Here is a 14854-nt window from a genome sequence, read left to right as displayed (position 1 = left end):
TATGAGTAGATGTCAAAATTGTCTAATTTGGCTTTAAAAGACAGAAATAATACTTAAAAAGTGTTATATTCTTTTTACTTAATACAAGTTCATATAAATCTACGCTAATTTGCTTGGCTTGACAAAAACTCGCTTCCTCTTCATCTTCTTCCTCTGCACCTCCAACTTGTGAAGCTCTGTTTGAACTTCCCCGAATATTTCCAGCTGCTCTTCTTCGGGGATGGTTTTCCTGTGACAAAAAAAAAATAGAAACCGTCTATAAAAATTCATATAAAACTTACATGTACTCCTTCATTAAATCATATTTCTCCCAAGGTTTATCCAACTCTTTTGCACGTTCATAAAACCTTTCTGGCAACTCCAAATCCTGTAATCCTTTCAAATGCTGCCTTTCCCATCTTTCTAACCACGGTCTGGGTTTCAGTTTTACCTTGATTGGATTTATCGGTACTTGAGCTCCTAGAAAAAAGCTTCGGAAACAAGCTTTTGTTTGAGTTAGTATTTGTACCTTCAGGCAAAAGTTCTGCATCCATGTTAACGTCAAAAGTGCTATACTCGGGTAAAGCGTCTCTGAGATACAAAAGCTCTGCATCAAGGCGTTTTTCTAGTCTCAGTACTTCAACTTTGTGGAGAGTCGGATCGTACATTTCGTACAAAATTTCCACTCCCTGGATATAAAAAGTTTAAGACGAGAAGTTTAGATTAGAGCGCACAGGGGAGTACCTGATGGTCAATAACATTTCTTAAGATGAATGTAGCTCGAAGCCCGCAACCCTCTCGTTTTATGCAAATTCCTACAAATCTGTGTGTTTTGCCGGGGGTGTGACGGTCGGATGAAGTTACGGCCAAAACGGAGCCTAAAAGAGGGAGAGGTTTATATTGGAAAACATTGTTTAAAAACTCGATAAAAAAACTGGAAGATGTAAACTTGCGTATGATCCACACCTCTAAATAAAAAAACCCATATCAATTACTACAAAATACTGGAACATACGTATGCATAGGATCATTCAGAATAAAAGTGGCTAAAAAATAAATATTTATTTAGTATATATTACAGTTACAAAAATAATTTTAAAAACTCAAAGGCAGTATCACTTAACAAGAGAAAAGTAAAATATACAGCACCATTTTTAATACTCTTAGGCTACTTAATATAACTAGACTAAAGGCTTTAAATCAAAAAGACTCTCCCATTTGAACCCTTCAACCTCTCTCAATCTAATAACGTTTTTTTCTAAAATATCTTTAATCTTCTTAAAGGTAGAATATTTTTGCAAAGTTTGCAAATCACCCACTATAATGAGCTTATGTTTGGCTCTTGTGATAGCCACGTTGAGCCTCCTTTTATCTTCAGTCAAATCAAACTTATTGTCAACCCATTCCTTACGAAGATCTTTCGATTTCGAGCAGGAGTATATTATAATTTCCTTGTCTTTGCCTTGAAACTGATCTACGGTATTAACATCCACATCTGAGAATTTCAATAAATGGCGAAGGAGGGAGACTTGCACATTATAGGTGGCGATAACTCCTATATGTTGAGGGGGAACTTTTCCTTGTTTCACTAATGACGAGACTAAAGTATGAATTATTGCGGCTTCATAGATGTTTTGATTGTCCATTGAATGGTCTTCCTCGCTGAGATTTTCGGTCAATGCCCAGGAAACTGTATTAGTTAAATTCCACACGGGACCTGTATCAACAAACTGAACAGCGTTTTCTAGTTTCGGGCTTAAAGCCCTTACAATCCAGTTCTGACACGATTTAGTGATTAGTACAAATCGCGGGATATTCACTGTGGCCTGTGCAATTCTTTCAGCCCCAATTTCCAGCTCTCCATTATAAGTAAGAGCGTTCGCTAGGGCCGTTATAGATTCATTCATGCGGTAGTTTAAATTAAGAGAAACTCGGCATTCTTCACTATCTAAACGCTCAAATAAGCTCTCAGTCATCCCTAGTTCAATGGCAGTTTTATCCCGAACTATCGTAGGGAGTTGATCTGGATCTCCAATTAAAATGAACTTTTTGCATGAGTGTAGAGGTCTAAAGACTGAGCATTGCAGCACTTGTGTGCTTTCATCCACTATGCAGATATCCATCATTCTCTTAGAAAGGGCCACATGTGATGACCCCAAACACGTCACTGCCATCACTTGAACGCTATCATAAACTGCTGCTAAAGCTTCAGCACTTTGACAGTCTTTAGTGAGGAAATTTTCAGAATAATTTCTCACTTGCGCATTCATTTTGGCTTCGTTGCCCAAACGCATGAATTTAACTCCAAAAGTTATAAGCTTCAAGCATACAGTATCCACTGCAGAGTGCGTGTGACTGGTTATAAGAACAGTCTGGTTCAGTTCTAATAAAAGTTGTATAAGAGCAACTATTGTGGCAGTTTTTCCGGTCCCTGGCATGCCTTTTATCAGAAAATACTCATTGGCAGCTATAGCCTTCAAAACTGCTCTTTGCTGAACTCTATTAAGACGCTTTAGAATCGGTTTTGCTTTGTCTGCTAGAACTTTCGGTAATTTGGGCAGGAACGTAGCGGGCTGCTTGTCAATCACAATGCTTCGCAACTGATTTGAATATTTTGTGGTGTCCAATATTAAAGCTAGACTCGATAGATTGAAAGTCAAGAATATGGTTGAATCATAGGAGTCTATAAAGAAGATTTCCTTCTTGAATTTGATGTCAAGATTTCTGTCTAAAGATACAGTTATAGAGTCCAAAGATATGTCCGAAACGAAGCCTGAGGCTATTGCGGGTCGAGTTCGGATGCTTACAACAACATAGGAATTTGCAGTCAAACCACTAAGCAAGAAATTATCGTGTACAGCATTATTTTCAGAATTGAAAGTTGTTAAAAAAATTCCATTTTCCGATTGTTCGCAAATTTGAGAAATGCAAAGATAAATCAAACATTTTCCTTTGCTTTTTCGCTCTTCTGGAGGCATGGTGTAGATGGTTCGTAAATCTTTCATGCCACTGTGATTGGGCATTTCAAGGGAGAGTAGAGAAACCCAATGCATGAAGTAGTCAATGTGGGCTGAAGTTATAAAACTGCTTAAATTGTTGTGAACCTGAAAAATAGTATTAATCAATGATAACAGAAGATGTAAACTGTTAAGAAATAAGATGTGTTTTCCAACTCAGGAGTAAACTGTTTAATACAAAAATGTTGAAAATCGTTTTTCTGAAGTCACTTCATATTTTATATACATAATTTCTTTCAATTTCTGCATTATGGTGATTTCATTTTAGATTCAACTAGAGCCAAGAATTTCCAATATTTTCCTGTATTTGCTCTTTCAAAAATGTTTTAAATTGATTTCTTGGACTTAGTTCAGGAAATTAAAATATCATGATATTATATTCTAGACTTTCCTGTAGTTTTTTTTTATTTCACCCATCTTGAATTCAGCAGTTTACCTTTCTTTTCAATTAAACATCTTTTTTACTTACCTGTCTTAGAGCTCTTTTGGATCCAATATCCTCATTTGAAAACTTGGAATAAGCCATACAAATTGCACTATAAGAACACTTGTTGCAACTTGGATGATCAATGACTTCAGGTACTTCTGGTGGTTCCAAGTATTTGCCTTCTTTGGAGGACACCACTTTGGGAGCCTTTGACAAGTAGTAAGCCAGTTCATTGCGTAGTAGTAATAAGTCTCTTTTCTCTACTTCTGATGGTGGAATTTCCTTCAAAATCCCCTCTTTGAGGTATAGGAGTAGACCAGAGGACACTTGGTAGCCTAATTTGGACATCATCATTATGTAAAGCAGTACCTGTCCTCGGTGTTCTAGAGAAACACTGGCACGTCCAGTTTTAACTTCCAGAGGCATTAAGGTTAAGCCACTTTTCACACTAACATCCACTTTTCCTTTAACTCCAAGATCTGGGCACCAAATGTTTTCCTCAATATCTTCTATTGCATTAATAGTTCCTTTCCAGTTATCATTCTTATAAACCTTCACATTGTTTTTTTGGCTTACATAAACATTGACAAAATCTGCCACTTTTGGAACATAATTAAGAAACTCCTCTGAAATAAATCCTACAGACTCTCCACTTTCATATATTTTCCTAACATATTCAGGCTTATTGAGAATATTTAGTGCACATCTTTTAACATCTTGGATATCAGACAATTTGCATCTTAAAACCTCCTGCAGTAATGAATGAACCATTTGTCCAATAATCATGAATTTATTTGTTGAATCAAAGCCATGAAATTTCTCTTTAAAAACTGCAAGTCTTTTGCAGAAAACTGAGCCTACCACAGAGGTAGTGGATATTAGTAGATCTGGTTCAAAAACTATGTATCCAGAATTGTTGTTGATCAGCCAATTGTCTTCAGATTTAGTTGCCACAAGGCGAACAGTGTCGCCAATGCACAGCTTGCAGTGCAGCCAGAAACCTTGCAAGAAACAAATTGCTTGTTCTTCAGATAATGTAGATTTTATGGTTATAATTATCTCATTAGTTTTGTGATTTAAGGATATAATTTTGCAATGTTGTGAGGTGGACAAATCCAAGTTATAACTGATTTGATCAAAGCAATCTGCATCCCAACTGTCTTCAAAAATATCCAAGTCTATATTGCTTGTATCTTGATTTTCTTTTTGAGACACCATTGCCTTTGATGGATTTGATGATGAGGATTGTCTGGAGCCACTAAAATCTAATTTAGTTCTCACTTTTGATGTCGGTGATATGAGTGTATCATTTAATGCATTCTTGACAGGAGTTTTTTCATTTAGTTCTTGAATTTGAGTAGTTTCTAATTCTTCACTAATTTCCTTCTTTGTGGGGGTAAGTTTAATAAAATTCCTTAAAACTTCTACATTAAACTCATTTAAATTCTTTGGAGATCTTTCAAATAATTTCTTGGGAGTTCTTCTAGCTTTTTCAGGGGTGCTTTTATTTCCACTAGACCTCAAACTGCTGCTGGACGTTTTAGTATTTATTACAGGAGAACTATATGAAATATCTCTCCCCTTTTGTACCGGACTTAAGAATTGTTCCAAGGCCTTGGAATTGAGTAATTTCTCAGGAGTTTTAACGCTAATACGTGGATGACTCTTCAATGGTGTTCCCCCACTAGTTGAAGGCAACATTTTAGCATCAAAAACAAAAGTGCTATTGTAGGTTATCCCACTCATTGATGGCTGAGGGGATGGTGTTGATTTAACATCAATTTTTTTTTTGGGTGGGCTTACACTAGAAGGGGTCTTTTGTTTGCGTTTTTCAGTCTTAGGCTGTAGTAAGCTTATGGATTCTTCCTCTATATATTCGATTTCTTGCTTTGTTGCAACTGGGGAACCATTGAGTTCTGATAGTGATACTGGAGTTGTAGATAAGTCGGATTGGGATGTGAAAAAAGAAGAGATTTTCATGCATCCTTGACCACTTTTGCGTTTGGCAGACCCTTTTCTCATTTTAAAGAAAGATTTGTTTAAAAATTTTAAGTTCTTGAGAACGTAAATTAAAAATTGAGGTTAAGATTGCTTATTTGTCAAATTTGCCGCCGTTGCTAAGCATAACATAAACAATGTTGCCGTATTTCGTAAAACTCCACATAAATTGGGAGGGAGTATTTAAATGAATCCAATGCAAGATCATTACAATTGTCTACAATCCAAATTCAACCTTTATTTTGATTGATTATCTAATTATTAATAATAAATAATAACTATTATACCCCGTATATTAAAGAGCATAAACAAAAATAAAATAGAAAATGCCCACGAGAAAAAAAAACAACTAACAAAGGTGTTTAACCAAAAATTCAGGAGGCTGATCATGTACTTAAAAACATTGTAACATTACTACTCAAATATTGAATATAGAGCTACCCAAAAGACTTGTATTATTTAAATTCCAGCTTACCAACATAAAACTCAGGAATATCAATCTGGGTTCGACGAGCCACCATGTCAGCCCTCTCTAGCTTTTCCCGTAATTTATTTCGGAATTCCACTTTGGGATCTGGCAGAAATTCTGGATATACATGCCTGTAGTTTAAAACTTGTTTCCGAAGATTATCCTTGCTGTTTTTTGGAGATTTCTCACTTGAAACTGGGAGGGCCTGACTGGATAGGGCTGCTAACGATTTTGATGCCTCTGGCAATTTATTTAGACACTTGGTTTTGCAGATTAAGGAAAACATTTCATTTGATCATGAAATTTGAGTTTTATATTGAAATTAGTCGTAACTTAAATCGAACTTTCTAAACTATGATTTAGATTTAGAGGTTATTTTGTACTAAAAGTCTAGTTCGTTTTATTTTTTATGTATGTCAGTCGCATAGATTTGGCAATGCTGGTTTCATATGGTTTTGTTCACAAGTAATTTTTAGATGACGTTTTCTTAAATGAAACGTCAGAATATAGTGACGTTTAAAGGTTTATTGCTGGAAGTGGTTTAGATTTGTTTATAAATAAGTTAAAATTTAATTATTAAGTAATTTTAAAATATTTATCAAAATACTGCAAAAATTAGTACCAAAACTCCCTTTTCCGTTGCTCCGTTTATTTGACAGAGATATGGAGTTGATTCATACTCCCAAGGTAAATGTGAAAGATTAAAAAACTAGAACAGCTCTTCCATGTAGAAATATATAGAATTTTCACTGAAATATTAATTTCTCTGGTGTCAGGTAGAAAATGTGCGTATGCTGGATAGATACTCAAAAACCTCTTCCCAAGGAACCCTCTATTTGACTGCAACTCATTTAATATTTGTTGATCCAGAAGCCAAAAAAGAAACATGGGTAATAACTGTGCTACCTAACATAAAACTGTCTTAATATATTCGCTTCAACTAGGTGCCCCACATGCATATAGCCAGCCTTGAAAAGCTACCCTTAACAACCACAGGCTCGCCTCTCTTGATAAGAACTAAAACCTTTCTATCAGTAACATTTGTAATTCCCAAAGAACGTGATTGTCATGATATATATGTGACTCTACAGCAACTTTCTCAACCAAGCAACATTGAGGATTTGTATTGCTTTACTTATACTTCAGATGAAATCCCTAAGAATGTTGGCTGGAATTTCTTTGATTTGCAGTCTGAGTATCAGAGAATGGGGGTTCCAAATGATCAGTGGGCATTAACTAAATTAAATGAAGATTATGAGGTGAGAGTCATTTTCTTGATATTAAATACATACTTGTGAAATCATTGTAGTTATGTGACACATATCCGGGATATCTCTATGTCCCAGCTTCAGCCACAAAAACTACTCTTAGGGGGAGTTCAGGCTTCCGCTCTAAAGGGAGGCTGCCAGTTTTGTCTTATTTGCATCATAATAAGGCTAGTATAAGTCGGTGCAGTCAGCCTTTATCAGGGTTTAGTGCCAGGTGTGTTGAGGATGAGAAAATGTTGAATCATGTGTTGAGAACCAACCCAAATGCTACATTTATGTATGTGGTTGATACCAGACCTAAGGTAATGCTAATATTCACTCTTAAAAATCCTAAATAATAGTGAGAAAAATACTACCTAAACAAAAATAGATAAATTTAAGATATGTGGTAATGTATAAACTGTTTTCAAAAAAACACAATTTAAAGAAAGAGAAAGTTTTTATGACTGTTTTACTACTAAAGTCAAAGAAATCGTTACAAATTAATTTAAACAAAAAGCATACAAGGGTAAATTGAAATGTACATTTCATCTGTTAATAATAATTGATTTTTTTAACTTTTCTATTGTATTACTAATACTAAAAACAATGATGCTCAGAGTATAGTGGAGCCAAAATTGGCCTAATAAACTTCTCACATTAACGTCAATATAGATCCAATAGCAACAATTACAGTGAAATGTGTCAGTTAACAATAATAGAGAATATATCTGATATCCAGTGCTCCAAACTAGTCAGATTTTTTGAAAGTTTAGAATAAACGTTTATCAAGTCTAAAATAACTTTGCAATACTAGTTAAGTGTTAATCAAAATTCCAAATATTCTCATATGTTTACTTTTGTCAGTATTTCTACATTGTTATGACCCTAATAAACACATCCCTTTAATCAGATCAATGCAATGGCAAATAGAGCTGCAGGGAAAGGCTATGAAAATGAGGCTTTTTATGAAAACATAAAATTCCACTTTCTGGGAGTAGAAAATATCCATGTAATGAGAAATAGTTTGCTCAAGGTTGTCGAAAGTAAGTCCACTCACTTTTTCAAGAACTTTCTCAAATATCAATAATTGCAGCATGTGAGCAAAAAAACCCTACAATGAACAGTTTCCTAAGTGGTTTAGAGTCGAGCGGTTGGGTCAGACATATCAAATCCATTCTCGATACCTCACTGTTTATAGCTGAGGCTCTAGAAGAGGGCATTAGTGTTGTAGTGCATTGCTCAGATGGTTGGGACCGGACTGCTCAAGTCTGCTCGATAGCCACTTTACTTTTGGATCCGTATTATCGCTCTATTTCTGGCTATCAGGTAATAGTTGTCTGACTTGAATTATAGGTTTCTATATTATGCATTTAAAAGGCATTAATAGAGAAAGATTGGCTGGCCTTTGGCCACAAATTCTCAGATAGATGTGGACACATCCAGACTGAGAGCAGGGAGATCTCTCCTGTTTTCACGCAGCTTTTGGATGCCACTTGGCAGCTGATGCAGCAATTTCCATGCACCTTTCAATTCAATGAAAATTTCTTGCTCACGATTCATGATCATGTTCATTCTTGTCAGTATGGCACTTTTGTGGGCAATTGCGAGAAAGATAGAGTAGATTTGAGGTATTATAAGGCTTTGATATTGATTATCTTTGCTAATGGAAAAGATGTTTCTTAGACTGTCTGAACGCACCTATTCCCTCTGGGGTTTTATGGCGAATCACTTAGATGAATATCTCAATCCTTTGTATGACCCTAATGAGACCCCTAGAATTTTGTCTCCTCAATTAATACCGCAAAATATAAGGTAGGCATTGTCGTTTTTATGAGGGTTTGATTGGGGAATACTAAAATTTTAACTTGATAGATTTTGGAGGGGAATGTACTATAGGTTTGAAAGCGGAGTTCATCCAAGGGAACCTGTTGCAGAATTGCTTTTGGCTACTTCTGATCATTCTTTTTCCCTAGACGACCACGTTAAATATCTGGCAAAGGTATTTTTAGAACTAAGGCGGATGGTTGTGTTTTAATAACATTTTCCAGCGAATAACGTCTGTGAAGAATCTGATTTCCAAGACAATGGAAAAAAAAAGGTCGAAGCCCAATAAGGAGCAGCTGTGTGATAACGTCCACTTGGACAATAAATTGCTTTATGAAAAGGCGAATAAGGAGCTTAAGAATGCGGATCACGATCATCCTTTAAAAAGTTAGTCATATAGAAATAAATAAATGCTCAAATTTATGTCGAGTTCACTTATTTGTTGTTATTAGCTGTATAAAAATTGTTTATTAAAAGAAATGAAAATTATCTAGGTGATACACTAAATGGACGTGACAGAAATGACCTTCCAAAAATGGACGAATTATCCAAAGAACTTGAATCTGTGGCAGTAGATTGGAAAGCTATGAGAAATACTACTGAATGTAGTTGTTCCTCTGCATTCGACCATCTCAGCAAAAAGGTAATCTATATAATTGAATTATTTTTAAAGTGATACTGTAAAATTTATTTAATGATTTCAGAATCACTGCAGGAAATGCGGAGACATCTTTTGCGTGCGATGCATCACTAAACAAGTCACATTGCCTGGACATAACACGCAAAAGTTAGTTCCCGTGTGCAAACCTTGTTTCGATGCTTTAGGAAATTCTTTAGACGCTTAAATGGTCGCGCTTAAGTCACTATGAAATAAACATTGAGTGTAAATCAAAGTATTAAAATATTAGATATTTAGATTGAATTTAAAGCTGTAGCGCGTACAATAGCAAGAAGAAAATGGAGCCCTATCTGAGTTTTATGGCGCACCAAGTATTTTGCGAAAGATTCAGCAGCTGTAGCCACCCTTTAGGTGCATACAAGAACTTCCTTTTATTCTGTGATATCATGATTCAGTTAACCAAATCTCATTTAGTCGGTTCTGTTTAATTTTATAAACTATAAATATTCATTTTTGAATTGACTAATGCGTCCTTCACTAGTTCACACTTATGAGATTGAAAGAAATAGGAATAATATTTTTGTGTATACATTAAAGGTGGTTGGGGTTTTATTTATTGTGGTATACTTGAACATATGCACAAGTTTAATTCTTCTTAAGTTCTAGTGTTACAATTTCCTGATTAAACCTCAGACACACCCTGTATACATGGCGGCTCAAATTTGTAGTTTTTGTAAGTTTCTTTGATGAGTTTGATTAAGCCGTTGATTAGTAGATGGTTTCACAAATTTATACCATAAAAATCTTCCCAAGGTATCATTTTGAAGTCTTTAGTAGAGATTTCAAACTTTAAGAACCTCAGATGTACACTTTATTAAAACTTTTCCACATTAATTTGAGACATATGGGAGAATCTTCTCACTCATTTCAGGAGCTTTTCCTGTGGATAGTATAAAACATAAATTACTATAGCATTTATTGTATTATAAATTCTTTCCTAGTCTTAATTTAGCCTACAAGAAATTATACAATGTGATCTTTCTCTCTTTAATATAGAAAGCAGCACACTCCAAACATTGCTATTTTTTCTTTGAAGGACCCCCCATTTCCTCCAACTGATCCTTTAATTTGTTAAGTTCATTATCAGGCACATATCTCTCCTCTTCATGGAATTCCTCGTGATTCACCACATTCATAATAACCCCTATAGGCAAAGTGGCTTCTATTACTCTAAACAATATTGGCAGCTAAAAGTTCAATTATCTATAAGTACTTTACGAACAATGGAATGGAAACAATGGAAAAACAAACCTGAAGCGTTGACAAATCTGTCATTTGAATACTCCTACTGAAAAGTTGTAATTTGTATTGTGCGTTCACAATCTCACTTTGAGGTTTATAGGTAGATACTTGCAGGTCCTGTGCTGGACAAGCCCAAGCATCCTCTACCTCTATATCCATATTTTTGATGATATTGTGTAAATACTTTTGGTAACTTTCTAATACTGGGAAGTCATAGCCTCTTAGCTGAATGTTTAAAGTGTCATATAATGGTACTTTGGATTTCATTCCCTTGAAGAATTAATTTTATTTGGACTTTATAGGGGAATAAATTAAAATTATCACCTCTAAGTAGTCGGGTTCATAGAGAGATCCACTACAATTTCTACTATTTAAGGAGGATTTGAAAAAGTTTCGTTTCAGAGACCTACGAAGAACGTTCATGGTTCTGTGTTAAAGGTAATTTAACGAGTTTAATACTTTTATTTCTTTAAGAATAATTATTTGATTAATAATAAAGTTCAGGGAAAAAATATGGTTATGTTACAGAATGTCGGTCAGAGTCATTTAATTTTTTTACTAGGTTTACATGAAGCATTGAATTTGCTTTTCGCGGGTATTAATTAAACGATATGAAAATTAATTTGATTCAAGTGTGAGAGAATATTTTAAATTGCATTGAAATTGCTATTGGATATGATTTCCATGCCTCATGATATGACAATAGGAAATTAATAGAACCAAAACGTTTTGAATAATCCATAAAAACTTTGTAAAAATAAGTCACTAAATAGTGACAGAAAATAGGCGATGGTAGTTACATCTAGCGAAGAATAATTGAAGTTATGTGCTATGGCCATAACAACAGACACAGGTATTTTTAAAGTTTTTGATATTATTTTTAATCAAATCATATTAAAGTGCTATTAAAAAGCTGAAAATTAAAGAATTTAAAGGTAAGGTCGTATAGTCCCTCTGCAGTACTCTTAGACATTATAAATGTATAACAGAATTAGTCATTTCATGCTTTTTTTCAGTAGGAAACGACCTAAACCTTTTGATCATAACTGCCTATAAGAACATAAAGTGTGTTGTGTGTTAGATAACTTAAAAAATGTACCAGGCCCTTATTGTTTAAGGGACTCTTCAACAAGAAAACTATCCAAAAAATGCATGTTTAGTACATAATACTAAACATTTAGTACAATAAGCATATTCAAAGAAATGCAATCTAAAAGAAATTTTCACTCTGGAGTTCCTGACTATTGTCGCCTGTGCCTTGGAGAGATCCAAACAGGCAGTGATTCTACTGTTTTACTTCATGGAATTGTTAAAGAAATGTTGCACCTTATCCTGTCAGAATTGGTAAGTGTGAAGACATAGAAGGGTCACTTGAAATTGTTAAAGCATATTTTTTCAAATTTCATGTTATTAACTAAAAATTTTAAAATATAATGTTTACCCTCAGAATTTATCAATATGCGAATCTCCCGTGATTTGTAAGAGCTGCTTTGAAACCCTGAAGCAGTGTTACAGCTTCAAATCTTCCTGTCTTGAGGCTGAAGACAAAATTCAGGAATTTGTCTGTCCCCAAATTCCTGTACTTGTAAGCTTAAAAGAGGTAATGTTCACCCATTAATTAAAAATAAAATTTTAACCCAATATTATCCAGGTTTTACTAAAGACTACTAATGTGGCTAAAGAAGCATCGGAGCAACATGAGGTGTGTAGAACTTGTCTGACTTTGGGATTAAAATCTTCCTACACAAAGTTCTGTAGCTATGAAGGGGATCCTTTACAGAATATGGTGGAAAAATGTCTACCAGAAATTGTACAGTAATAGACATTGAGTTTTAAATGCACGTCTATTAATTGTTCTTGAATTATAGGGTCTGAATGTAACAAAAGATCCTAGCATTTGTGCCAATTGCCTCGAACAGTTGGAAGAGCAATTTCACTTTGTAATGCAGTGTCTTGACACTGAAGCAAAAATTAACTATTACTCTGAAAAGAAGTTTGTTTTTAAAAACATAAACTTATACAATGTGTATTCTTTCACTGTTTCTATAGAGGAGTCTGAGGATATTAGGGATACGGAAGCTTTGGAAAATGATGACTGTGATAGGTACTTCATTAACACCATCTTGCTTTGAGTAGGTGTTTAATTACTGAAATTCCAGGTTGTCTCCTCAAAAATCAAATAATGTACAAAAAACTGGTATCATTGACTTAACAGACGATTATTTGCATAATATTAAAAAAGACAAATCAGACTCGTATAAAGAGTTATTTGAACACTGTGATGACTCCATGATAGTTAAAGCAAATAATATGCAGGTTGATAGTGACAGTGAAGTGTCTGTAACTGATGAGAGAGATCTTCTTGAGATTCGAAAGATTATTAAAACTCGGACTCCAAAGCCACTTGAAGCTCAAATTATTGCAAAGGAAAAACCCAGCAACAAAGAAGAGAATGAAGGAGAATTTAGTGAAGATGAGTAAGTTTGTTGTGCATAATCGTATATGCGGTTTTGATTTTATTTTTGTCTAGATTTCCAAAAAAACGTCTTATTCTTAGAAAATGTAAAATTTGCAAATTTAAAACGAAATTCGGCAGTAGAATGAAGGCTCACATGACTAGGGTTCATTCCATGAAAACCCCTTTGGAAGAACCACAGAAAGACGAAGAAAAAGTTTATCACTGCAGGCAGCTAAAGTGCCTTTTCAAGACTCTGAATCGGGAAGACTTAAAGCTGCATAAACAAATGCATAAAAAGGAAAAAGAGCAGAAATGCCCGCATTGCGGCATCGTTTTTGTAAAGCCACATTTCTACAAAAAACACCTGGAAAATCACAGCAACTACAATATCAAAGTTCCTTCGGAGAAACACATCAAGGCGCCTATTTTGAACATGAACATGAACAAACTTAGTGCAACGGTCAATAAATTCAGGTTTAACGGTCAATTTTTAAAAATGTTCAAGTGCCGCTTGTGTCCATATCAAACGAGGTTAAAAAGCAACTATGAAAAGCACTCAATGTCCCACAAAAAAGGTACGGAAATAGTGACGCATAAGTGCAATGTGTGCAACTTTGAAACCATTCACAGAGAGAACTTTTTGAGTCACATGCAAGGCCACGAAAATGATGAATCTAATAAGGTTTTGAGGTGTTTCTTGTGTTCTTTTCAGCCAAAGAGTAAATTCGCCTTGAAGCAGCATGTGAATCAGGTTCATAAAGGAGGTACTGGGTGATGAAAATGATTGATAATTGCTAAGATTTAATTATAAGCTTTTTGTACTGACCTGTATATTTCTATTTTTAAGACTTTTGAAATCAAGCAAAAATTATGATTTCTTTTTTGTTAATTCCGAAAGTAACTAATCTTAATTATATTAATTATGAATTAAGTGTTACCCAATGTCTAAATTTACTATTAAATTACCTAACATCTGTGTCGTTAGTTGAGTTTAATAAAGTCGATAAAAAGGACTCAATACGTTAGTTAACAGGAAATGTGCAAAATCGATATTCTACAGCAAAGTTTTTCAGAAATATTTTAGACGAATATTGGGCAAACTAACGATGTTGAATTTTGGGGTATATCACAGCTGTTTCAACCACATGGTAATGAATGCAAAAAGTGTAAATTTACAAAGACTAAACTAGTCTTCAGTGGCGTTGAAAAAGTGGTAAAATTTGTCAAGTAAATTATATTTCATATGGCGGAGATTACTAAATCGATGGGCACTGGAGGATTGTCTTGATAACACGTGAATCCATTACTGAAGCAAATGCAACTAGCAATAGCCCCAAAGCAATTCCCATTTTCACTGCATTTGATACCGAACTATCATTGCAATGCCATAACCAGCTTTGGTTGATACGATGGAACATGTTTGGCGATTTTTATTTATTGGACGATTAAAAAATTGTAAAATATTAGGTTGTTCGGAAAGTAATTTCGTTTTTTCCCGACAGAGGATTTAA

General features: G+C 34.5%; 5 protein-coding genes across 6 annotated transcripts; 2 read left to right on the top strand and 3 right to left on the bottom strand.

Moving 5' to 3' along the window:
• Positions 1–50: 50 nt before the first annotated feature.
• On the bottom strand, positions 51–6256 carry mRpL19 (mitochondrial ribosomal protein L19). Its single transcript, XM_066389759.1, has 5 exons — positions 5897–6256; positions 724–857; positions 509–668; positions 282–459; positions 51–229 (listed from the first exon to the last, which is right to left on the bottom strand). The coding sequence occupies exons 1-5, from the start codon at positions 6174–6176 to the stop codon at positions 100–102; spliced, it is 882 nt and encodes a 293-aa protein (XP_066245856.1). The 5' UTR covers positions 6177–6256; the 3' UTR covers positions 51–99.
• Positions 1152–5672, bottom strand: Dna2 (DNA replication helicase/nuclease 2). The gene is made up of 2 exons (XM_066389757.1): positions 3466–5672; positions 1152–3083 (listed from the first exon to the last, which is right to left on the bottom strand). Exons 1-2 carry the CDS (start codon positions 5443–5445, stop codon positions 1161–1163), a joined length of 3903 nt encoding a protein of 1300 aa, XP_066245854.1. The 5' UTR covers positions 5446–5672; the 3' UTR covers positions 1152–1160.
• Positions 6257–6420: 164 nt separating the features above from the next.
• On the top strand, positions 6421–10657 carry Mtmr6 (Myotubularin related protein 6). Of its 2 annotated transcripts, XM_066389703.1 has the most exons (13): positions 6421–6577; positions 6667–6780; positions 6835–7149; positions 7200–7460; positions 8051–8183; positions 8234–8466; positions 8518–8768; positions 8824–8952; positions 9013–9139; positions 9189–9351; positions 9459–9607; positions 9669–9845; positions 9900–10657. In XM_066389703.1, the coding sequence occupies exons 1-12, from the start codon at positions 6554–6556 to the stop codon at positions 9807–9809; spliced, it is 2040 nt and encodes a 679-aa protein (XP_066245800.1). In that variant the 5' UTR covers positions 6421–6553; the 3' UTR covers positions 9810–9845; positions 9900–10657. The 2 variants fall into 2 exon arrangements, with proteins under 2 accessions (XP_066245800.1, XP_066245799.1); XM_066389702.1 differs by having other exon boundaries at positions 9669–10657.
• On the bottom strand, positions 10543–11424 carry mRpL48 (mitochondrial ribosomal protein L48). The gene is made up of 3 exons (XM_066389743.1): positions 11210–11424; positions 10895–11155; positions 10543–10830 (listed from the first exon to the last, which is right to left on the bottom strand). Exons 1-3 carry the CDS (start codon positions 11306–11308, stop codon positions 10663–10665), a joined length of 528 nt encoding a protein of 175 aa, XP_066245840.1. The 5' UTR covers positions 11309–11424; the 3' UTR covers positions 10543–10662.
• A 291-nt stretch (positions 11425–11715) lies between these two features.
• On the top strand, positions 11716–14319 carry LOC136408616 (RE1-silencing transcription factor-like). Its single transcript, XM_066389708.1, has 7 exons — positions 11716–11820; positions 11902–12229; positions 12333–12485; positions 12537–12695; positions 12754–12989; positions 13045–13362; positions 13416–14319. Exons 2-7 carry the CDS (start codon positions 12089–12091, stop codon positions 14116–14118), a joined length of 1710 nt encoding a protein of 569 aa, XP_066245805.1. The 5' UTR covers positions 11716–11820; positions 11902–12088; the 3' UTR covers positions 14119–14319.
• Positions 14320–14854: the final 535 nt, after the last annotated feature.

Source organism: Euwallacea similis, chromosome 4 (genome assembly GCF_039881205.1).
Source record: "Euwallacea similis isolate ESF13 chromosome 4, ESF131.1, whole genome shotgun sequence".
Taxonomy (NCBI): domain Eukaryota; kingdom Metazoa; phylum Arthropoda; class Insecta; order Coleoptera; family Curculionidae; genus Euwallacea; species Euwallacea similis.
The sequence above is the reverse complement of the archived record's forward strand: the minus strand, read 5'-3'. Positions and strand labels throughout refer to the sequence as shown.